The 23,771-nt window shown below is 36.6% G+C and overlaps 1 protein-coding gene and 1 non-coding gene across 4 annotated transcripts in view; both read left to right on the top strand.

Annotated features, from left to right (window-relative positions):
• The first annotated feature begins 116 nt into the window (after positions 1-116).
• Positions 117-23,771, top strand: part of PPP1R42 (protein phosphatase 1 regulatory subunit 42) — a 53,747-nt gene continuing 30,092 nt past the window's right edge. For 2 of the 3 annotated variants that reach the window (XM_043602219.1, XM_043602220.1), the window contains exons 1-5: positions 118-317; positions 6,254-6,471; positions 8,848-9,014; positions 10,883-11,021; positions 12,695-12,811. In XM_043602219.1, coding sequence (XP_043458154.1) covers positions 6,343-6,471; positions 8,848-9,014; positions 10,883-11,021; positions 12,695-12,811 — 552 coding nt within the window. In that variant the 5' untranslated portion in view covers positions 118-317; positions 6,254-6,342. Of the gene's footprint in view, positions 318-6,253; positions 6,472-8,847; positions 9,015-10,882; positions 11,022-12,694; positions 12,812-23,771 lie in introns of all 3 variants that reach the window. The other variant, XR_006300654.1, reaches the window with a different exon arrangement.
• Positions 5,487-5,610, top strand: LOC122496144. Its single transcript, XR_006300691.1, has one exon. It is a non-coding gene; the product is annotated as a small nucleolar RNA SNORA51 (small nucleolar RNA).

Genomic DNA, 23,771 nt, shown 5'->3' with positions numbered 1-23,771 from the left:
CTAGCTTCATTCAGACCCCATCTAGTCGCCATCAAACCCTGGCCGCCACGTCACAGAGAGAGACCAGTGTCACAAGGACCAGCGCCAGACCTGACGCTTCCAGACACCTCGCGCGAGATTTCCCGGAAGCCATTGCCCTAGCAAGAGCGTTGGGTCGCCTGGCAACCGCACCAAGGCTGCAGAGGAACCAGGCACTGAGGAAATTTACAAACCTGACTTCCAGACTCAGTTCCTCCCGCAAGGGGAGAGGTGCCTTCAGGGAAGAAGTCTGGGGGCTGAAGAAACCATAAAGCCACGTTTCTCAAACTTGTCTGCCAGTAAGTAAGACCTTCCTGGGTTACTGGTTAAAATGAAGACCCCTGAGCCTTATCTCTAGACATCTAGAGTTTCCAGAAAATCAGTCTGAAAGTCTGTATTTTAAACAAATAGACTCAGGCAAGGCTGAGAAACCGCTTTAGAGAAGGGAGACACGGGTGAAGGGGTGGCCGCGGAGTGAGGGAGCGGGATCTGCGCGGGTATGAGTTTGTAAAGGGGGAAAAAAGCCTAAGAGCGGAACCCCGCGATTTTGAGCTTTGGGAAGCCAGTAAGCCTGGAGCTCGCTAAAGGAAAATACACAAACTAAATTCGGAAACATCTACTGCCGGTAGCCTGTGGGAGCCCCAAAGGATAATTTAAGCCAAGGGGTCCACTAAAATGGATTCCCAGAGTGCCTGTAAAGCAGCTCTAAACTGTCTCCCACTGGCAATCCAGACAGAGATATCCTAGCAAGGGGAATCCTGAGATAACAGGTATCTACTAGGGAAAAATTATGAAAAAGTAGTTTCACAAACTTTAGAAAATAATGAACCTCTTTTAAAAGAAAAGCAAGGACACCCCACAAATGTTGACTTAATTACTTTTGTTATAATGTTCTAGAATGTATCCAAATCCAAACTAGGTTCAATTTAAACACCTGAAGGTTATAATATCTCTAAAACAAACTACAATACCAATAAAGTTTAAATTAATATTACATTAATAAAATGAGTGGTGGTGTTTTAATGAAACTAAATCTTCGTGTGGATATGACTGCTACAATGCAGGTTCTTTTGAGTTAAGTCTCTATTATTGTGTGTTATTCACTTATTGGGATCCCTTTCCATATTCAAGCTCCTGGAATGTTTTCCTATAGCTTGTTGATGAGGTCCATTGCCCTTACCTTGGTTTAATAAATATTTCATTTCTATATCACATTTGCCTCTTTACTTTCCTAATTATCTGAGAAAATCAAATTTATTTCTATATAAACACTACTTTGTGCACTGGAACCTAGAGCCAAAATCCATTTATAGCATGGTCATTCATGACGATTCAGATGATCCAAATTTTCTCTTTTAGCCCAGGTTAGAAAACAGAGCCTGAAGCAAAAATTCATATAATAACACGTTTTGTGGGGGAGGGGGTTGTTAATTTTAGGGAAGTAGTACAGAAGGAAAAAAGGAATGAGAAAGAGATGGAAGAACAAACACAACCCAGTATGTAATTCAAAAGACCAGAGCTGTTTTCAGAGAGACCCTTTGAAATGGCTGTGTCTCCTAAAAGTGCATGGGGGAAAGAAAGAAGGGAAAATAAATAATTGAGGCTACTGTCTCCCATGTGTAAAAATTACCCCCACAGGGCATCACCCCCATCATAGTACAGGATTGCTCCTGTATGGCCACCTGTATGGCAGTTCCTGCCTCAGCTATGAGAGAAATCCTGGGGTGTATAGCCACTTTAAGATGTGCATTTTCACCGGTTATCAGTGTAAAAGTGATATTTGAAATTTCCAGAAAAAAGTCTAAAATTTTAAAATATGGGTAAAGAAATCATATTTTAAATATTTCAAATATTTTTTAAAATATTGCATTTCTATACACAAGCTCTAGAGAATGTAATTCCTAAAAGAATGTCACTTGTAGTATCAACAAAAATATATAATTCCTAAAAATGACTTTAAAAAACTTATGCATGGCCTTAATTACAAGAAAATTATAAAACTACATTAAAGCAGCACTCCTAAAATAGGCATACCATAGTGATGGAAAAGAAGTCTCAATATTAGAGATGTGTTGGTGCTTCACAAATGGTTTATAAATTCAGTGCAATTCCTAACAAAATCCTGACAGGATTTTTCATGGAACATAACAAGTTGATTTTCTTTTAAGTTTGTTTGTTTGTTTGTTTGTTTGCTTGCTTGCTTGCTTGTTTGTTTTGAGACAGAGAGAGCACACATGCATGCTGGCACCAGCAGGGGAGGGGCAGAATGGGAGGGGGAAAGAATCCTAAGCAGGCCCCATGCTGTCAGCACAGAGCCTGATGTGTGGCTCGATCCCATGAACCCATGAGATCATGACCTGAGCCAAAACCAAGAGTCAGATGCTTAACTGACTGAGCCACCCAGGCACCCCAACAAGTTGATTTTTAAAATGTGTATGAAAGAGTTAAGGAGGAAAGGATTCTGGGAACATGGCAGAGTAGGAAGCAACTGTTTCCCCACCTAGACAACAACTGCACTGGCAGAATCTGTCTGATATAAGTATTTTGGAACCTGGAGTCTACTGAAGGCTAACAACTTCCAGGAGAAGGCTTAGACAATAAACTGAAATAAATTTTGGTCAATTTCAGTTCTACAGCAACTATCCATCCCCTACACACAACCCAGGAGCAGGGTTTCTAGAGTACCTTACATATAGCTTGTAGAAGCCAAAATGGGCAAAAAACATACTAGCCACCAAATATCAAGGATCTGTCCTCTGAGCACTGATTGCTGCTTCTGATCACAGTAATGCAGACAAAATTTACAAAGCAAAGCAAAACTAAACATGTTTACAAGAAAAAAAAGTCTTTCTCTTAAATGTGGATAGGGAAGGGGGTTACTAAATAAGCCACAAAAAGCATAAAACATGGGCAAAAAAATGATACATTTGACTACATGAAAAAATATATAGCTTCTGTTTTTTAGAAGATGCCATTAAACACAAACTAGGAGAAAAAAAGGAGAAAAAACAAACTAAAGTCAGGGAATGGATATTTGCTACATGTATAATCAACAAAATACTGGTATCTGATAAAAATATAAGTGTATCTAAAAATTACTTATAGGGGTGCCTGGGTGACTCAGTTAAGCATCAACTCTTGATTTTAGATCAGGTCATGATCTCATGGTTCATGAGACTGAGCACCCCATCAGGCTCTGCACTGACAGTGAGTAGCCTGCTTGGGAGTCTCTCTCCCTCTCTCTCTGCCCCTCCTCCACTCTCACGTGCACATGCACTCTCTCTGTCTCTCTCTCAAATTAAAAAAAAAAATTCTTTTAATAAAAATAAAAATTACTTATAAAAACACAACTCATAAGGCAACATGGGCAAAATATAAGAAACCACAACTAACAGAAAAGGAACTCCATATGGCAATAAACAGGAAAAGACCCTCAATCTCTAGCAGTTACAGAATGGCAAATTAAAACATAATGAGATGAGACTATTGATCTGGCTGTTTTCAAATCCCTTTTTTATATATAAAAAGATCTGAGAAAAAAACAAAAGCAATGATATCATTTCACACTCATCAGATTGGCAGTAATTTAGACTGCCAATATCAAGTGCTGACACTGATGTTGACTGCATAGTAGAGCAATAGGAACTCTCTTAGCTGCCAGTGGTAAAACTCCTTTGGAGAACAATTTGACAATACATAGTAAAGTTGAAAATGTGCAACCCAGAAATAGCCATTCCTAGTTTTAAACCCTAAAGAAACTCTTGCATATGTGCTAAAAATGACAGGTATAGAAGAACCATAGAAGCAACATTGCAAATGAAGAAAAAAACACCACCCAAAGATCTATCATCAGAAGAAATAAATTCCTTACAATAGAATATTCACAGCAATGCAAATATTCCAGAGCTATACACATCAACTTTGATGATTCTAACAAACAAAACATTAAGCAAAAAAAGAAAGTTGGAATCAAAATAATACAATTTATGGGGTACCTGGATGGTTCAGTTGGTTAAGGGTCCAACTTTGGCTCAGGTCATGATTTCATGGTTCATGGATTTGAGCCCTGCATCAGGCTCTGTGCTGACAGCTCAGAGCTTAGAGCCTACTTCAGATTCTGTGTGTGTGTGTGTGTGTGTGTGTGTGTGTGTGTGTGTGTGTTTGTGCCTCTCTCTGCCCTCCCCTGCTCATGCTGTGTGTGTGTGTCTCTCCAAAATAAACATTAAAAAATAATACCATTTATGACTGTAAAAATGTTTTAAAAAGTACTATATATTGTTTAGATATACATATATCTGTAGTAAAAGTATAAAGACATGAATAGAGACTTCTAATTCTAAACTCTAAAAATAAGAGAATAGGGAGAAGGAGGGGGGTGATGTACCTGGGTGGTTAAGCAACTGACTTTTGATTTCAGCTCAGGTCAGGATCTCGAGGTTCATGACTCTGAGCCTCACATGCTTGGGATTCTCTCTCTTCCTCTCTCTCTGCCCCTCCCCCTGCTCTCACGCTTTCAAAATAAATAAACTTAAAAAAAAGAATAGGGAGAAAGGCATAAAGGGAATACAAGTGTATTTATAACCTTTTATATTTAAGATTACCTGTAGGTCCATGAGTGTGGGTGTTATTTTTCAAACTTCCATCATGAAATATTTTTAAGGCAATATTAGTAAAAGTTATTTTTACTTAACTAGAAACTTTGTTCAGAATATTATTGTCATGTTTAAAATTTGATCTGCAAACAATAATCTTAAATTTTTGTTAAAAATAATGAATTCACGAAAATTTTAAAAATCTATGAAAATCTATGAAAAATCTATGAAAATTTTATTCTACAGATTACATTTTGTATTTTGAAATAAAATGATTCATTCCATATCTTCAAATATTTTATTGTGGGCATTTTATATAATATAGCCTGCGTAGTTATATGTCAATGTGTGATAATGCAAACTGAATTTATCTTCTACTGAATTCACTTTCCTCCTAAGCATTGATTTCATGTCCAGAATACTACACAAACTGAGGTGTTTGGCTGGTAAAATTCCAGATATATTAGAAAAAGAATGCTCAGTTTTAAACTATATTTTAAAAAGACAATAAATTTTACAAAACTGTGGTTTTTATCACAGTTTTGTGATGGTTGGAATAAAATGGGTTACTTCAAACTTATGGACCACATATGGATCTCTCACATAAATCAATAATTAGTTAATTAATTATTTGATAGTATGTTCCCCTTATTTAACAGCCCTAATATACTCCAGGTGAAACAGTGAAGTAAATAGTGTTCACCTTATCTGTGAACAAAACAGTGAAACAATAATGGTGATAGCAAACATTTGTTGACCTATGTACCAGGCACTGTGCAGAATATTCTATACATTTTTATCTCATGTAATCTTCACAATATCCCTAGGAAGTAGGTACTACTATTATCCTAATTTTATAAGAAACAGAGGTAACGTAGCCTCCTGGTGCGTATGAGGCTGTGTTCTTACACTGTATAGAAAGAGGAGGCAGAGTAAACCCATCCATAAACATCTCAGCCCAGGCCCTTTTCCTGGTCTGTATTGTGAATGGGGGACATGGGGGGGAAAAAAGAAACTGATGCAACATGCCCAAGATTGCCTGACCAGTAAGCAATGGGACCAAATGTGAACCCAGGCAGTCTGGATTGAAAAACACTGCATTGTGTTGCCTCTTTGTGGATTGCAGCTATAACAATTTCAAGGCCAACTCCATTTTCAAGTATTTTGTCCCACTGTCCTATGTGCATACTCAAGGTTTTTTACATCATGTGTTCTGATTTGAGGATTTAGAAAATATGATCACCATGGGTTCTATGGAAAAAGGAGCCAGAAGACCATTCTGGTCTCATTCTCAACTGCCACTAGCTTGAGTAGAGACCAACCTCTGGGCCTTCATGTGAAAACATCAGATGATACTCCTTGAGAGGAAAAAAAATCCTTTAAAAGATGCCCACAGTAACAACTCAATACTAGGGAGAGGAAAAGATTAAAAATAGAAATGAATGCACATTGTATATTTAATTAATTTTGGTTTTTTAAGCTGTTTATAAGAAGAATTAAGTCTATAAACTTAGAAAATGCCTTTTAAAATGTCTCTGAAGTAGTTTATCAAATAGTTCTACATAAGAAAATTAAAGAGCAAGTCAAAATAATTTTTCCTAAATTGCCATGTACATAATGCTCCTTTTTTTTTTTTTATATAGAAAGTTGAGCATAAAACAATAGTTAAACCTGCTTCCTGCCATGGTATCAGAACAGAGCTACTGCTGAGAGTTTGACTTATAGAGAAATCATGGTTCGACTAACCTTGGATCTAATTGCCAAAAGTAACAATCTTAAACCCCGAAAAGAAGAAACCACTTCACGATACCTGAAGAAAATAACTCATCTAAATTTTTCAGACAAAAATATAGATACAATTGTAAGAATTCTAAATTTCCTATTTTTACATAATTAACAATGTAAAGTTTAGAAATTGGTGTCAGAAAATACCTCCTTATTAACTATATTTTGATCATACTCGTTAACTGTATTTTGATTAGTCGGCTGTATATTGTATTTTTATTTTAATTTCATGCTTATGGTATTAAAATTATTAAAACTAAATCTCTACAAAATATATCATTGTGATTGTTAAATCTATGTGCTAAATATATGTATCTATCCCTGAAATACTCTATGTAGCAAACTAGAATTGAAAGTGTTATGTTGGAAAACAATTTCAAAGATAATGCTTTTGTATAATTCCAGATGCTTGGAATATGAGTTTTTTAACATATCAAGTAGTAAGAATGAACTATATGAATACCATATTTTAAAACTTTAACAGTGAAATCTTTTTCACACATAATTTAACTGATTATATAAATGTAGGTTATACTGCCATTTATATCAGACAAGACTGTTTACTTGGATATATTCTGACACTGTATTTTCTCTGTGTTAAGTTGGCCTTAATGTGGGTAACTTTAAAGGGAGCAATAACCCTTTTAGGCCATTTGTATTGATGTCTATTGTCTACAATAAAATGCTAAAGACTACACATGAGAGAAATTTTCTGAGAAACATAAGGTACATAAAGGCCGAGATGATGTCTATTTTGTTCATATCACTCTAAATCCCCCATCCAACACAGCGCCTAACGCATATTAAGTGCTTAATAAATGTTTTTCAAGTGAATGAAAAACATAACAAAGCCCCAGGCACAAGTGTCAATTAAGACTTTTTTTTTTTTTTGCAGACTCTACCAAGTTCCTATTCTGTATTTCTTTCCAGTTTCTTAGTGATTCTTCTCCCCATGAATCCAATTGCCCAGAAAACTCTCTACATCATTATACCATTACACACTTGCCCTCTGCAGACAGCCTCTGCTGTTCTTTTGTCCTGTCACAATCAGTGCTCCTTTGGTGTAGATGACCCTTGTTAAGAGGAAAGCAAACTAGGTACAGCTGACCCTAGAAAAATATGGGGGTTAGAGATACCAACACCCCCACACTCCTCAACACCCTGTCACCCAACACAATCAAAAACCCTCATATAAGTTTTAATTCCCAAAAAACTTAACTACTAATGGCCTACTGTTGACCAGAAATCTTACTGATAACATAAAGTCAATTAACATATTTTGTATGTTACGTGTATTATATACTGTATTCTTAAAATAAAGCTAGAGAAAAGAGAACATTATTAAGAAAACAAGAAAATATATTACAGTACTATATAGTATTTATCAGAAAAAAAATCCATGTATAACTGGACCCATGCAGTTCAAATCCATGTTGCATAAGGGTCAATTATATATAATTCACACCAAGATGAGAATAACTTATAAACTTAAGTTTATAAGTCCCCAAGATGGTGTTATATTTTAAAAGAACTTGTTAATAAAAGCTGAGATTTTTTTTCAGGTTTTTTTTTTTCTTAAATAATCTCTGTATCCAACATGGGGCTTGAATTTACATCTCCAAGATCAAGAGTTGCATGTTCCACTGACTGTGCCAGCCAGGCATCCCAAGCTGAGGTATTTTTGAGTGTAACTTCACTCTAGCTCTTGCCTACTTACTCTAGGCTGACTCTACCACCCACATAAGAATGGCAGACTTTTAAAAATACTTTTAATTATTTTCTTATCTCAAAAGTAACTGATGTTCATTAATATAAATACATATAAAAAGAAAGAAATTTATAATCCTATCATGCAGAGAAAACCACTATTAACACGTAGGTAATGTCCTTCCAGTCTTCTTTCTAGGCATGTATTCATATAATTTTACAGTAGTGGGTCATATTGAATGTACTGTTTTTATTTTGAGATCTATAAAATATTACTAAGGAAACTAAACAATATTTAATGGTTAAACAGTATTCCCTTCAATAGTACTATCATAATTTATTCATCTATTATTTTTGAATATCCAGTGACTTCCCATTTTCAGTATTATAAATAACAGCTTCCTTCTAATTCCACAGAATGATTAATCCCTATTCTACAATGTTGAAGCATTAATTTGTTAAATGTTTCAACTTCCAGAGAAACCTAATTGCTTCCAAGAAACACTGCTTGCCCTAGGAAAATCCTTCTTAACAAATACAATTTTACTGATATAGTTACAGAATACTAAAACCTAGAACTAATTTTATAATCATTCTAGTATTGTTTTTACTGTGCTAATAAGAACAGAGATACACTATTATATTAAACTTAAGGAAACGTACAGAAAGTGGAAAACTTTCTTAAAAACAAACTTCTAAGTTTTCAGGAGAAATTAAGAATAACCTGTTTTTGTTTTCCTTTTAGGGAGACCTCTCTCCTTGCAAAAGTCTTAGTGTTTTATACTTGTATGATAACCGTATTAGTGAAATCACTAACTTGAATTATGCTACAAATCTGACCCACCTGTACCTACAAAACAATTGTATTTCATGTATAGAGAACCTCAGGTCATTAAAGAAACTGGAAAAACTGTAAGTGCTTTTTTTTTAATGTTTGTTTTAGAGAGAGAGTGCGTGTGTGTGTGTGTGTGTGTGTGTGTGTGTGTGTGTATGTGCGTGCGCGCGTGAGCTGGGAGGGGCAGAGAGAGAGAGAGAGAGAGGAAGAATGCCAAGCAGTATCCATGCTGATAGCATGGGGCTTGATCTCACCAACTGTGAGATCATGGCCTGAGTTGAAATCAAGTTGGAGGTTTAATCAACTGAGCCACCTAGGTACCACTAGTGCTTTTATTTTTAAGTAACATAATTGTTTGTCATCATTACAGTAATATTTTTGCATGCAGACCTTTCCATTATCTGCGCTTTTGTGGAATAGGCCTCAATTTTTATTCTCTTGTAGTATTATTAGTGCAAAATAAAGTGTTACACGTGTTATACTTGGCAATTTGTTTCATTAAGCCTGACATACTTTTCTTTTGCAGGAGAGTAAGGTGTCTTAACCACTTATAAGGATACCTAAAGCATCCTTAAAGGCTCAACTGGGGAAAAAAGTTTCCATGGAAACTTTTTGATTTTGATTTTTGATTTTCCATGGAAACCAAATGAGCTCTGTGCCTTTAAGAATCACACATCTCAAAGGGCAGGGTCAGAGAGTTGATAACGTTGATTTAGATTTGAGTGTAAAAAGGCATTTACTGCCTATAATTATTTTAATTCAATGAAGGCTGGTAGATTTATTTTCCCAGACTGGAGGAACTATCAGTCCTTCTCAAAAAGTAGGCCAAGAACCTCAAAATGGGAAGAAGATGAGGGAAATGCTTATTGAAAACACAGATGGCAGGGTGCCTAGGTGGCTCAGTCGGTTGAGCATCCAACTTCAGCTCAGGTCATGATCTCACAATGGTTCCTGAGTTTGATCCTCACATCAGGCTCACTGCTGTCAGTGCAGAGCCTGCTTCAGATCCTCTGTCCCCCCTCACTGCCCCTCCCCTGCTCATACTCTCTCTTTCTCTGTCTCCTCTCAAAAATGAATAAACATTTTAAAAAATGCAGATTTCTGGGTTCTGACCTAGATAGCCAAATGAGAATCTCTGGGGTTAGGCCCAAAAATCTTAATTTTTTTTTAAAAAAAGGTTATTTATTTATTTTGAGAGAGCAAGAATGAACGAGCAGGGAAGGAGCAGAGAGAGAGGGAGAGAGAGAATCCCAAGCAGGCTCTGCACTATCAGCACACAGCCGGACGTGGGGCTCAAACTCATGAACCATGAGATCATGACCTGAGCCAAAATCAAGAGTTGGATGCTTAACCAACTGAGCCACCCAGGCGCCCCTAAAAATCTTCATTTTTAAACCTACTACCCACATGATTTTTCCGTGCCCTAACATATAAAAGGAGCACTGGTAGATCATTTAATAAGGACCATTCCAATTCTCTCACTTAAAAAAAACATAATTTCTTAGACTAAATTAAGTGTAAGAATCATATAAATAAACCTTTCTTTGGCTCATTGTAAAGAGAAAATTCCACATATTTCTGCATTCTTTGTATAATTTTCACACAGCTCAGTGATTGTTACTATGTTTTCATTATGTTTACAGATCATGATGTTCTCAGAATGTCTATTTAAAATTGTTTTATATTGGGATGCCTTGGTGGCTCAGTCAGTTGAGCAGTTGAGCATCTGACTCTTGATTTTGGCTCAGGTCATGGTCCCAGTGTCATGGGATCAAGCCTTGCATTGGGCCCCACATCAGGCCCCTCATCAGGCTCCGTGTTGAGCATGTAGCCTGCTTGAGATTCTCTCTCTCTCCCTCTGCACTCTCCCCTGCTCACATGCGCGCGCGCTCTCTCTCTCTCTCAAATAAAAAAAATAAAAATAAAGCTGTTTTATATTTTGCAGGTATCTGGGAAGCAATTATATTGCTGTCATAGAAGGTTTAGAAGGATTAGAAGGACTAAGAGAGCTTCATGTTGAGAGTCAGAGGCTTCCCCTTGGAGAAAAGCTGCTGTTTGATCCAAGAACTCTTCATTCTCTGGGAGTAAGGCCACATTTGAATATTCTGACAAAGAATATAGTGATTAACAGTTATAATGGAACAGGAAGGTGGCAAAGGTATATTTGGACATTATACATACTGTGTATGTTTATATGGCCAGTTAATTTATTTGAGGGCTAAAACTAACTTTTCTCACATAATTTCTCAGAGACTCAGCAGCTATAAAGTTGGGATAATAACGCCTGCCTCTAGGGTACTAAAAGTATCAAAAGAAGGATGTAAAAAAGTTATGTAAATTATCAAGTTCTAATCCAGATGTCAATTCATTCATAATTTCAACCTTGGTGATTATCATGATTCAAAATTTTAGGAAAAAGCTTAAGGAAAGAGTAATGGACAATTATTTGGCAAATTTTAAACAACCTAGAGAATAATGATGATGATAAATTGTCTTCTCGCTGGATTCTGATTTCATTGTAGGCTGCCTTACATGTGGCTCTGCCTTATCAGAAGCAGGTAGATCTGGGAGTACCAGATTTGATGCTCCAGCTGTGACCTGACACCCAGATACATTGTGGAGGTGTCACAATTAGTTGAGAAGCCAGAGGTGGCTTTTTTATGAAATGCCATTTATTATGAAATGCCACTAAAAACATTTTTGTTTGCTCAAGTTTTGCAAAGATTCAAGCAGATTCCAAAATTCTAAATATAAGGCATAATCCTTTTAAGCTGTATTTAAAGTCTTAAAAAGGGGCGCCTGGGTGGCGCAGTCGGTTAAGCGTCTGACTTCAGCCAGGTCACGATCTCGCGGTCCGTGAGTTCGAGTCCCGCGTCAGGCTCTGGGCTGATGGCTCAGAGCCTGGAGCCTGTTTCCGATTCTGTGTCTCCCTCTCTCTCTGCCCCTCCCCCGTTCATGCTCTGTCTCTCTCTGTACCAAAAATAAATAAACGTTGAAAAAAACAATTAAAAAAAAATAAATAAAGTCTTAAAAAGTATCAAGAAGTATATAATCTAAAAGTTGGCTATATAGATGCCTTGATGGGTAGACTCAATCTTGGTAGAGATTACTGGGCCATCATAGATTTTAAGATGGCTTTGGTTTAATGCTGCTCTATTGTATATTTATGTCCTCACTAACAGCCAATGTTGATCCCTCTTGTTAATTAGCTAATTATTATTTTAAATACCTCTGAACATGTGGATTATCAAGAGGAAACTATAGAGAGAGAGATAAAAATAAAAACCAGATATTCTTTTATTCTTACCTATGTTTCCTATTTTAAAAAACAGACAAAAACTGTTTCTTCCTGTAAGTACAAATCTTAGTGATATTTAATAGAAAATGATAATTTGCTTAAACTGAAATAAGCATTTTTCTACACTGTGTTAACATTTGTTTGCTGGGCATCTTTTTTCTTTATTGATTCCTGGCTTCTTTTTTCTATAAATCTCTTTTATATTCTGGAAAGGGAAAATCAGACTTATGAAGGAACTGTAGACAAAAATAGTAAGTCATATCACAATTACTGAAGTCCCAAAGTTATGTCTGAAAAAACATATGGCATAGAAACAAAATCTCCATTTTAATTTTCTTACCTAAAGAGCAAAACAGCCTGAACTGATAAATCTTAAATTTTTCACAGATTAAGATTTCTGGTTCCTATATATAGTATTTAATTAGACTGTTTACTAATGCTAATTTATTTTTCTTACAGAAATCCCTCTCTATATTGAATATCAGCAATAATAATATTGATGACATAAGAGACTTAGAAATACTGGAGAATCTTAATCAGCTCATAGCAGTTGACAACCAACTTCTGCATGTGAAGGTAGTGTAAAGAAAAATTAGTTTAAAAATATTTACATGAAATTGTGATTTTAAAAAATTTTACATATCTATAAAATTTATTACTTTAAAAACTATTCTAGATTTACTCTAAAACTAGCTTATGAATCTCTACTTCTTAATATATTTATTTGCATAATTCTGCCCTCTTACCTGGTTTTCTCTTCCATACCCCAGTGCCTCCACCCCTCACCAACAGAAAGAAGTTTCTCTGAGAAGAAAGTATGTGCTTTTCCTCTCTGTATTATTTTGCCAGCAAATGTTTCCCTCTAGAGACTAGATTTCTTTTCTTTTCTTTTTTTTTTAATTTTTTTTTTCAACGTTTATTTATTTTTGGGACAGAGAGAGACAGAGCATGAACGGGGGAGGGGCAGAGAGAGAGGGAGACACAGAATCAGAAACAGGTTCCAGGCTCTGAGCCATCAGCCCAGAGCCTGACGTGGGGCTCGAACTCCCGGACCGCGAGATCGTGACCTGGCTGAAGTCGGATGCTCAACCGACTGCGCCACCCAGGCGCCCCTAGAGACTAGATTTCTTGCCACTTAACTGTGATCTCCCAATGAATGAATTCCTAGTAACTGGGATTAGATCTGAATTCTCTCCAGGCTGCTGCTCCTTGGGGAAATACCTGGATCTTGAACTTATTCTAATTTGCACTAACTATATTCATGTCATCGTATGTCATATCATCCCATATTCATTCAGTTATTTATTCATTCAAATACACACTGAGCACCTACAGGTCTCTCAGGCACTGTACTATTCTGTGTAAATCAGAAGATGGAAGATTATAGTCCAGGGGCTCAAAAAACCTATAGTCAACAAGTAATGAAAAAACAATGTGATTCTGTTTTCGCAAGTATTGTGGTGGCACTAACTCAGCCTGGGGCTAGGGAAGGCTTCCTGGAAACAGTCGTCTGTAAGCTGAGCCCTGTCATAACCTCACAGTTTCTGATTTGGCAATGAGATGGCTTGTGGTATAATTTCTTTACATGGAGGGACGCCTGGGTGGCTCAGTTGGTTAAGCGACTGACTTTGGCTCAGGTCATGATCTCGCAGTTTGTGACTTCAAGCCCCGCGGCAGGCTCTCTACTGACAGCTCAGAGCCTGGAGCCTGCTTCGTATTCTGTATCTCCCCCTCTCTCTACCCCTCCCTGCTCACGCTCTGTGTCTCTCTGTCTCTCCATAATAAATAAACGTTAAAAAAATTATTAAAAAAAAAACATTTATAATTTCTTTACATGGAGCCACCAGAGGAACGAAGAGCTTCTTTCTCCCATAACAGCGCTCTTGTTTTCAAAACTACTTCCAGACAGCTATCCACTGACCTTAAAAAAGTATTCCCTGGGGTGCCTGGGTGGCTCAGTCTGTTAGGAATCTGGCTCTTGATTTCAGCTCAGGTCATGATCTCATAGTTCATGAGTTTGAGCCTGGCGCTTGGCATTGCACTGACAGTGCAGAGCCTGCGTGGGATTCTCTTCCTATCTCTCTGCCCTTCCCCTGCTTGTGCTCTCTCTCCCTCTCTTTAAATAAACTTAAAAAAATTTTTTTCTCTGACCCTGTTTCCAAATTCATACCTATTACCTAGCTCATCCCATAACTACTATAAGCAGTAGATAATTACAAAAATAAATATTATATGTATTATACTACTAATGAATTCCTTAAAAACACCTAAAATGCCACTGATCAGGATGGATGTTTAAAATATAAAGACCAATAAGGAAGCATGACTCAATTAATTGTTTCAACTTACAACATGAAGGATGTAAGAAGTTCATGGGATAAATTCTGCATTCAAAAATACTTTAAGTTTTAGGGGTGCCTGGGCAGCTAAGCTGGTTAAGCATCCAACTCTTGACCTCAGCTTGGGTCTTGCTCTCAGGGTTGTGAGTTCAAGCCCCATGTTGGGCTCCATGCTTGGCATGGAGCTTACTTAAAAAAATTTTGGGGGGGCAGGGGGGCGGGGGGGCACCTGGGTGGCTCAGCTGGTTAAGCGTCCAACTTCGGCTCAGGTCATGATCTCACAGTTCATGGGTTTGAGCCCCGCATCGGGCTCTGTGCTCACAGCTCAGAGCCTGGAGCCTGTTTCAGATTCTGTGTCTCCCTCTGTCTCTGCCCTCCCCACTTGTGCTCTGTCTCTGTTTCTTAAAAAATGAATAAATGTTAAAAAAATTTTTAAATAAAACAAATTATTCTATTATGCTTTTAACTCTGAACAGAAAAATGAAAGTTTGATAATGGGACAAAAATTCTTGCCTCCAAATGATCCCAAAGGAAGTTTTTTTAAATGACATTAAGACCTAGCTATTTCACCTACAATAATTATTCTTAGGCAACATTAATAATGTATAACCAGGATAAATGTGTAACCAAAATAAATACTTTCATTACTATTAATTATTCATTCCAATGATAAATGTCTAAATAACCAAACCCTTTTTTTTTTAATATTGAACTGAATGTTACCTCCCCTGTGTAGTGTTTCCTGAACCTGTTACCATCAAGCTAGTCTATTAAAAATATTTATGGTATCATATGTGCCAGGCACTGCCCTTGGACTTCAGAAAACATGTTCTAGGCACTGAGGATACCATGATCAAGAAAGACAGGGTCTCTCTACCCTCAAAGAGCTTACATTAAAATGACACAGAGGAGGGAACAGTCAGAAAATAAATAAGCAGAGAAGATTGTGAAAAGGGCTATGAAGGAATTAAATAGGATGACATAATGGAAAAGGGGTCAGTGGATATTTAAATCAGGTTATTAAAAAAAGCCTCTGAGGAAATGACATTTATGCTGAGATCTGAAGAATGATAAAGAAACAATCTATGCAAAGAGCTAAGGAAAGAACATGCCAAGCATCAGGAACAGCAGGTGTAAAGATTCTGAGTACTCTAGGAACAAAAAAGAGGCCAATTTACTATGATAGGGACCCCAGTGCCTAGCTCAGTCTCTAACACATTGTGAGTGCTCAATAGATAATTGGTTGAATGAATGAAGAAGAAGCAACAGTATAACACAAGATTATGATAGGGGAGAGATCATAAAGATCTTTTAGGCCATGATCATAAGTTTGACTTTATTCTAAGTGCATTAGAAAGTCACTGAAAGGATTATATTTTAAAGATTTCTCTATCAGCTATGTGAAGAAAAGGTTGCAAGAATAACAGCAAAGAGATCATCTGGGAGACTACTACAAAGGTTTAAAAAAAATGGTTGCTTGGAGATGAAAAGGAGTGACTGGATTGGAGGTATATTTTATTTATTATTTATTTATTTATTTATTTATTTATTTATTTATTTATTTAAGACAGAGAGAAACAGAGCGTGCATGGGGGTGAGGGGCAGAGAGAAGGAGACACAGAATCTGAAGCAGGCTCCAGGCTTTGAGCTATCAGCACAGAGCCCGATGCGGGGCTTAAACCCACAAACCGTGAGATCATGACCTAAGCATGCCTAATTGTCCTACAGTGAGACCAATTAATTAGTCAACAAGCCTGTTGCATTTGTTTTCGTGAATGAAAAAGTAGCTAAGCATCACTAACCTGAAAATAGCTTCTAAAATCAAAGAGAGGGACACCTGCGTGGCTCATTCTGTTAAGCGCCCAACTCTTGATTTTTGGCTCAGGTCATGATCTCATGGTTCACGAGTTCAAGCCCCATGTCAGACTCTGCACTGATGACACAGAGCCTACTTGGGATTCTCTCTCTCTCCCTCTGTCTCTCTCTATCCCTACCCCTGCTCACACATGCACTCTCTCTCTCTCAAAATAAATAAGTAAACTTAAAAAAAATTAAAAAATAAAATCAAAGAGAAAGACAGAAACAAACATTTTTGGAGAAACTGATAATATGGAAGCAAAAAAAATCCCACTATAATTAATTTCTTAAGAGAAATAAAAAAGGATTCTATAACCTTGGAACCAAAACAGGATTTTTTTTAAAAAGGAACATTAAATGAATGAGAGGACTTCAAAATTTAGAATAAGATAGAAGAAATTAAATATTAAATTAAATATTCTCCAAGAAAGAACAAAAGAGAAAGAATGGAAAATAAGCAAGTAAAAAAGAAATGTAGAGAATTAAATTCAGGAGATCCAACATGTGACTAGTAAGAGCATAAGAATCAAAAAATAAGAAAAAAAAGGGAAATAAAATTGTATTTAAAAATGACATAGGGCTGCATGGGTGGTTTAGTCAGTTAAACGTTGGACTCTTGATCTCAGCTCAGATCATGATCTCACAGTTCGTGAGTTCAAGCCCCACATGCTGGAGTTCTCACTCCCTCTCTCCTGCCACTACCCCACTCATGCTCGCTCTCTCTCTATCTCTATCTCTCAAAATAAATAAATAAAAACTTTAAAAAATTCTTTTAAATAACATAATGGGCCATGATGTATTAACCAAAACAAGAATCAGTATCACATACACATACACGCATGCACACACACGCACACATACACACACACACACACACACATAAAGCCAAACAAAATGTGTGAAACAACTTCTTCAGACACTGAACTATAAGCGACACAGGACTGTGGACTCTAAGACAATGAAAACAAACAAGGTGAGCTCTATAATTATCCCAGCTTTCTGCCTGAAGGCACTTTCCAGACCACAGTGCAGGGAGGGAAATAGCAAACAAGCCCTATGAAAATGTAAATCATAACTGGAGAAAAGCCACTCAAGAAAAAACATCTAGAAATGACATGGAGGATGGAATTAGAAGACAGGACTTCTAAAAAGCTATTATAAATATGCTCTAGAATTTAAAGGAAGCATGAACACAAACAGAAGGGAAATGGAAGATGCAAAGAAAAAAATAACTTTGGAACTGAAATATGTATCTAAAATGAAAAATTAATTGGATGGGATTAAAAGTATATTAGATATTATAGAAGAAATTATCAGTGAACTTAAAAGTATCACATTAGAACTGCTGAAACTAAGGTACAGAAAGTAAAAACACTAAAAGATGAGCAGAGCCTCAATGGCTTGTGAGACACAAGCACTCAAACATGTATGAAAATGGAGTCCTAGGAATAGGGGACTAAATGATTATGTCTCTTCAAAACTCATAAATTGAGGGGCGCCTGGGTGGCTCAGTCGGTTAAGCCTCCGACTTCAGCTCAGGTCATGATCTCACAGTCCGGTCCGTGAGTTCAAGCCCCGCATCGGGCTCTGTGCTGACTGCTCAGAGCCTGGAGCCTGTTTCGGATTCTGGGTCTCCCTCTCTCCCTGACCCTCCCCCGTTCATGCTCTGTCTCTGTCTCAAAAATAAATAAATGTTAAAAAAAATTTTAAAAAAAACTCATAAATTGAATCCTAATCCCCACTGTGATGGTATTTGAAGGTGAGGCCTTTGGGAAATAATTAGGTCTCGAGGCTAGAGTCCTCATGAATGAGATTAGAGTTGTTATAAGAAGAGAAAAGAGAGTAGGGTTTTCTCTCTTAGCCATGTGAGCACACAGTGAGAAGTCAGGCATCTAAAAAACTAGGGAGAATGCTCTCACCAAATCACAGTATCTGCCAACACTTTGAAAAAAAAAATTTTAACGTTTACTCATTTTTTGAGAGAGAGAGAGACAGTGCAAGTGGGGGTGGGGCAGAGAGAGAGGGAGACATAGAAACCAAAGCTGGCTCCAGGCTCTGAGCTGTCAGCATAAAGCCCCATGCAGGGCCTGAACTCAGGAACTGTGAGATCATGAGCTTAGCCAAAGTCGGACGCATAATGGACTGAGCCACCCAGGCACCCCTACACTTTGATCTTGGACTTCCCAGCCTCCAGAATTGTGAGAAATCAATGCTTGTTGCTTAGGCCATCCAGTTTGACAAGCAGCCCAAACTAAAACAGAACCAGAAAATATCTTTGAAGAAATAATGACCTCAAGGTACTCAGAGTAGTCAAAACCTTCTTGAAAAAAAAAAAAGTTCAAGGATTCACACTTTCCTATTTCAAAATTTACTACAAATCTATAGTAACTAAGATAGTGTGGCATTGCCATAAATGTGAAACTGGGAATCCAGAAATAAACCTTCACTTTTATGTTAATTGATTAAAAAAAAATTTTTTTCTCTTAACATTTATTTATTTTTGAGACAGAGAGAGACAGAACATGAACTGGGGAGGGTCAAAGAGAGAGGGAGACACAGAATCTGAAACAGGCTCCAGGCTCTGAGCTGTCAGCACAGAGCCCGACGCGGGGCTCAAACCCATGAACTGTGAGATCATAACCCCAGCCGGAGTTGGATGCTTACTCGGCTGAACCACTCAGGCACCGCATTTATGACCTTTATTAGACAAAAATTTCTTAGATACAACTCCAAAAGTATAAGTAAAAAAATTAATTAATTAATTAATTAAATGAAATAAAAAATTTTTGTGCTTCAAAGAAGACCATTAAGGAAGTGAAAAGGGGCGACTGGGTGGCTCAGTCGGTTAAGTGTCCACCTTTGGCTCAAGTCATGATCTCATGGTTTGTGAATTCAAGCCCCACATCGGGCTCTGTGCTGACAGCTCAGAGCCTGGAGCCTGCTTTGGATTCTGTGTCTCCCTCTCTTTCTGCCCCTCCCTCACAGGTGCTCTGTCTCTCTATCTCTCAAAAATAAATAAACATTTAAAAAATTAGAAAAAAAAGGAAGTGAAAAAGATAAGACAACAGACTGGAAAAAAATATTTGCAAGTCCTATATCTGATAATAGACTTATGTACAGAAACTCTTGCAACTCAGTAACAAAAAGACAAATAATCCAATTTATAAGTGGGCAGAGGACTTGAATAGATATTCTACAAAGAAGATATGCAAAGTGGATAATAGGCACATGAAAAGATACTGAAAATCATTAGTCATTAGGGAAATGTAAATCAAAACCACAATTGTGTACCACTTCACACCTGATGAGACAGCTATAATTAAAAAGACAGATAATAACCAGTGTTGGCAATAATGTAGAGAAGTTAGAACGCTCATACTTTCTGAGGAGAATGTAAAATGTAACAGTCCTTCAAAATGTTAAATAGCATTACCATATGACACAAAACTCCACTAATCACTATACACCAAGAGAAACGGAAACATACATCCACAAAAAAAGTTGTACATCAATGTTCACAACATTATTCATAATAGGTGAAAAGTAGAAGCAATTCAAATGTCCATCAACCAATGGATGGATAAAAGAATGTGTATGTGTAATCACAAGGAAAAAATTTTGGCAATAAAAAGAAATGAATACTGATTTATACTACAACATGTATAAACTTTGAAAACATTGCACAAAGTGAAAGACACCAGTCACAAAAGACCATGTATTGTACGATTCCATTTCTATGAGATGTCCAGAATAGGTAAATTGACAGATATAGCTGTATTATTGATTGCTTAGGGCTAAGAGGTTGGGTAAATATAGGAAGCAATGTTAAAGGGTACAGGGTTTCTTTTGGGGTAATAAAAATATTCTAAAATTGATTGTACTGATGATTACACAAATCTGTGAAAATATTAAAAATCATTTAATTGTATACTTTATTTTTTTAAGTATTTTGAGAGAGAGGGAAAGATAGAGAGACAGCAAGTGCACAAACAGGGGAGGGGCAGACAGAGAATCCCAAGCAGACTCTGCGCCAATGATTAAGCACCCCTTAATTGTAATATTTTACATATGTGAATGTATGGTATGTGAATTGTGTCAATAAGGCTGTTGAAAAACAAAAAGCAGGGGCACCTCGATGGCTCAGTCAGTTAAATGTCTGACGCCTGATTTTGGCTCAGGTCATGATCTCACAGTTCATGAGTTTGAGCCCCACATCAGGTTCTACATTTACAGTGCAGAGTCTGCTGAGGATTCTCTCTTTCCCTCTCTCCCTGTCTCCCCTCTGCTCTTTCTCTTTCTCTCTCAAAATAAATAAATAGGGGAGCCTGAGAGGCTCAGTCAGTTAAATGTCTGACTTCAGCTCAGATCATGATCTCAAATTTTGTGAGTTCGAGCCCCGCATCAGGCTCTGCACTGACAGCTCAGAACCTGGAGCCTACTTCGGATTCTGTGTCTCCCTCTCACTCTGTGTCCCTCCCCGACTTGTACTTTCTCTCTCAAAAGTAAACATTAAAAAAAATAATAAACTTAAAAAATAAATTAAAAGCAAACAACAAAAATGTAAAAATATAATTGTCCCCAAATTCCCATATTTGATGAAAATCATAAACCCACAGAAGCTCAATAAAACCCAAACAAGAAAACCACCAAGAAAATTACACCAAGGTGTACAACCATAATAAAATTGCTGAAACAATGATAATAAGAATATCTTTGGAGCAACTACAAAAAAGATAGAGAGAAAGGTGAGAATTATCACAGAAAGGTGTAGAAAAAGGTGAGAATTATCACAGACTTTTTGTCAAAAACATTACAAGCCAGAAGACAATGGAACAGCTCTGAAGTGCTAACAGGAAAAAAAATATCAACTTAGTTATATATCCAATGAAACTATCTTTCAAAAAATGAAAGCAAAATACTGTTTTCAGATAAACTAAACTTGAAAGAATTTGTCCCCAGGAGATCTACACTACAAAAAAATATATTAAAGTTCTTCAAGGCAAAGGAAAAATGTTAACAGAAACTTTTATCTACACAAATGAGAAAAATATTAAAAGTGGTAAGTGCAGGGTAAATACTTTTCACATTTTTTAATTCCTTTTAAAGATGATCAGTTTTTTTTTAAAGCAAAAATAATAACCACAGACCATGAGGTTAATGACATGTAAAACTAAAATGTACGATAACAATAGCAAAAATGGGAGGGAGGGTGGAAATGGCAATATACTAAGGTTATACATGAAGTGATGTCATTATTTGAAGAAATTCTGTGCTGATTTAAAGATGACTGTTCCAAACCCTAAAGTAACCACTAAAATTAAAAAGATGTACGGAACTAGTCAGTAATAGAGAGAAAATGAGATGCAAAAATAGGGGAGAGCAGGAATAAAGGAAAAGGGAACAGATGAAACAAATAAAAGATGGTGGTTTTAAATTCAGTTATATCAGTAATTGTAGTAAATGTAAATAGTCTGAATATTCCAATTAAAAGGCAGAGATAGTAAGATTGGATTTTAAAAATCCAATCATGTACTCTCTATAAGAAACATACTTTAAATATGAAGATATATAAAGGTTAAAAGTAAAACCATAGGGAAATATATACAATAAATACAAATAATAAAATAAGAAAGCTGCAGTGACGATATTAATATAAGATAAAACCAACTTCAGGATAAGAAATATTACCAGAGATAGATAAGGAAAATTTATGGTGATAAAAAATGCCAATTCATTAAGAAAACATAACTATCCGGGGGCACCTGGGTGTCTCAGTGGGTTAAGCATCCAACTCTTGGTTTCTGCTCAAGTCATGATCTCATGGTTGGTGAGTTGGAGTCTGTGTAGGACTCTGTGCTAACAATGCAGAGCCTGCTTGGGGTTCTCTCTCTCTCCCCCTCTCTCTGCCCCTCCCCTACTCATGTTCTCTCTCTGTCTCTCTCTCAAAATAAATAAACGAACTTAAAAAAAAAAAAACAATTCTCAATATTTATGCACCTAACAACAGAGCTTCAAAATGCAGAAAGCAAAAATTGACAGAAGGGAAATAGATAAATCCATAATTGTAACAGAGATTTCAACACTCTAAGTAGCTGATGAACAGGTAGATGGTAAATCAGGATATAAAAGATTGGAGGGACGCCTGGGTGGCTCAGCTGGTTAGGCGGCCAACTTGGGCTCAGGTCATGATCTTGTGGTCGTGAGTTCGAGCCCTCCGTCGGGCTCTGTGCTGACAGCTCAGAACCTGAAGCCTGCTTCAGATTCTGTGTGTGTCTCTTTCTCTGCCCCTCCCCAGCTCACACTGTCTCTCTGTCTCTCAAAAATAAACATTAAAAAAAATTTTTTTTTAATTGTAACAACAGAGCCAACATGAATTAATCTAATTGACTCTCACAGAACATTCCATCTAACAACAGTAGTTAGAATATTCACCAAAATAATCCATATGCTGGGCCATAAAGCAAGCTCCATAAACTTTAAGGAACTGAAATTATATAGAGTATGTTATTTGACCACAATGGAATTAAATTAGAAAGGAATAAAGGAAAGATATCTTTAAAATCTCCAAATATTTGGAAATTCAGAAACACACTTTTAGATAGCCTCTGGGACAAATTAAAAAATCAGAAGGGAAGTTTGAAAGTATTTTGAAAACAAAAACTTGAAAATTTGTGGGCTACAGTAGCCTAGTGCTTAGAGGGACATTTATAGCTTTGAATTCCTATATTACAAAAGAGGGAAAATAATCTAGCTTCTACCTCAAAAAAGCAAGAAAACTAAATGAAATTCAATTCAAAAAAAGGACATAATAAAGGTAAAAGCAGAAGTCAATGAGATAGAAATATAATGACTAGAGACAAATCAATGAAACCAAAAGCTGACTCTTTGAAAATATAAGTAAAATAATCAATTCTAGGTGGGCTGATAAGAAAACAAAGAGAGAAGACACTAACAATATCAGAACAGAAAAAGATATCACTATAGCTAAAAGGATAATAAAGGAATATTGTAAAGAACTTTATGCCAATAAAGTTGAAAGTTCAGGTAAAACGTAAATTCCTTGAAATACAAATTAGAAGAAATAGAAATTCTATATAGTTCATATCTATTAAATAAATACTTATAAATAAAAACATTTCCACAAAGAAAACTCCAAACCCAGATGACCCCTTGGTGCATTCTATCATATACTTATATGATAGATAATATACAAATCATACCAATCTAGGGGCTCATGGGTGGCTTGGTCAGTTAAGTGTCTAATTCTTGATTTCGAATCAGGTCATGATCTCACATTTCGTAAGTTCAAGTCCCAAATTGGGCTCTGCACTGACAGCGTG

The sequence above is a fragment of the Prionailurus bengalensis genome, chromosome F2 (genome assembly GCF_016509475.1).
Source record: "Prionailurus bengalensis isolate Pbe53 chromosome F2, Fcat_Pben_1.1_paternal_pri, whole genome shotgun sequence".
In the NCBI taxonomy this organism is placed as follows: Eukaryota; Metazoa; Chordata; class Mammalia; order Carnivora; family Felidae; genus Prionailurus; species Prionailurus bengalensis.
Note: the sequence above shows the minus strand (reverse complement) of the source record. Positions and strands in the feature narration are given on the sequence as shown.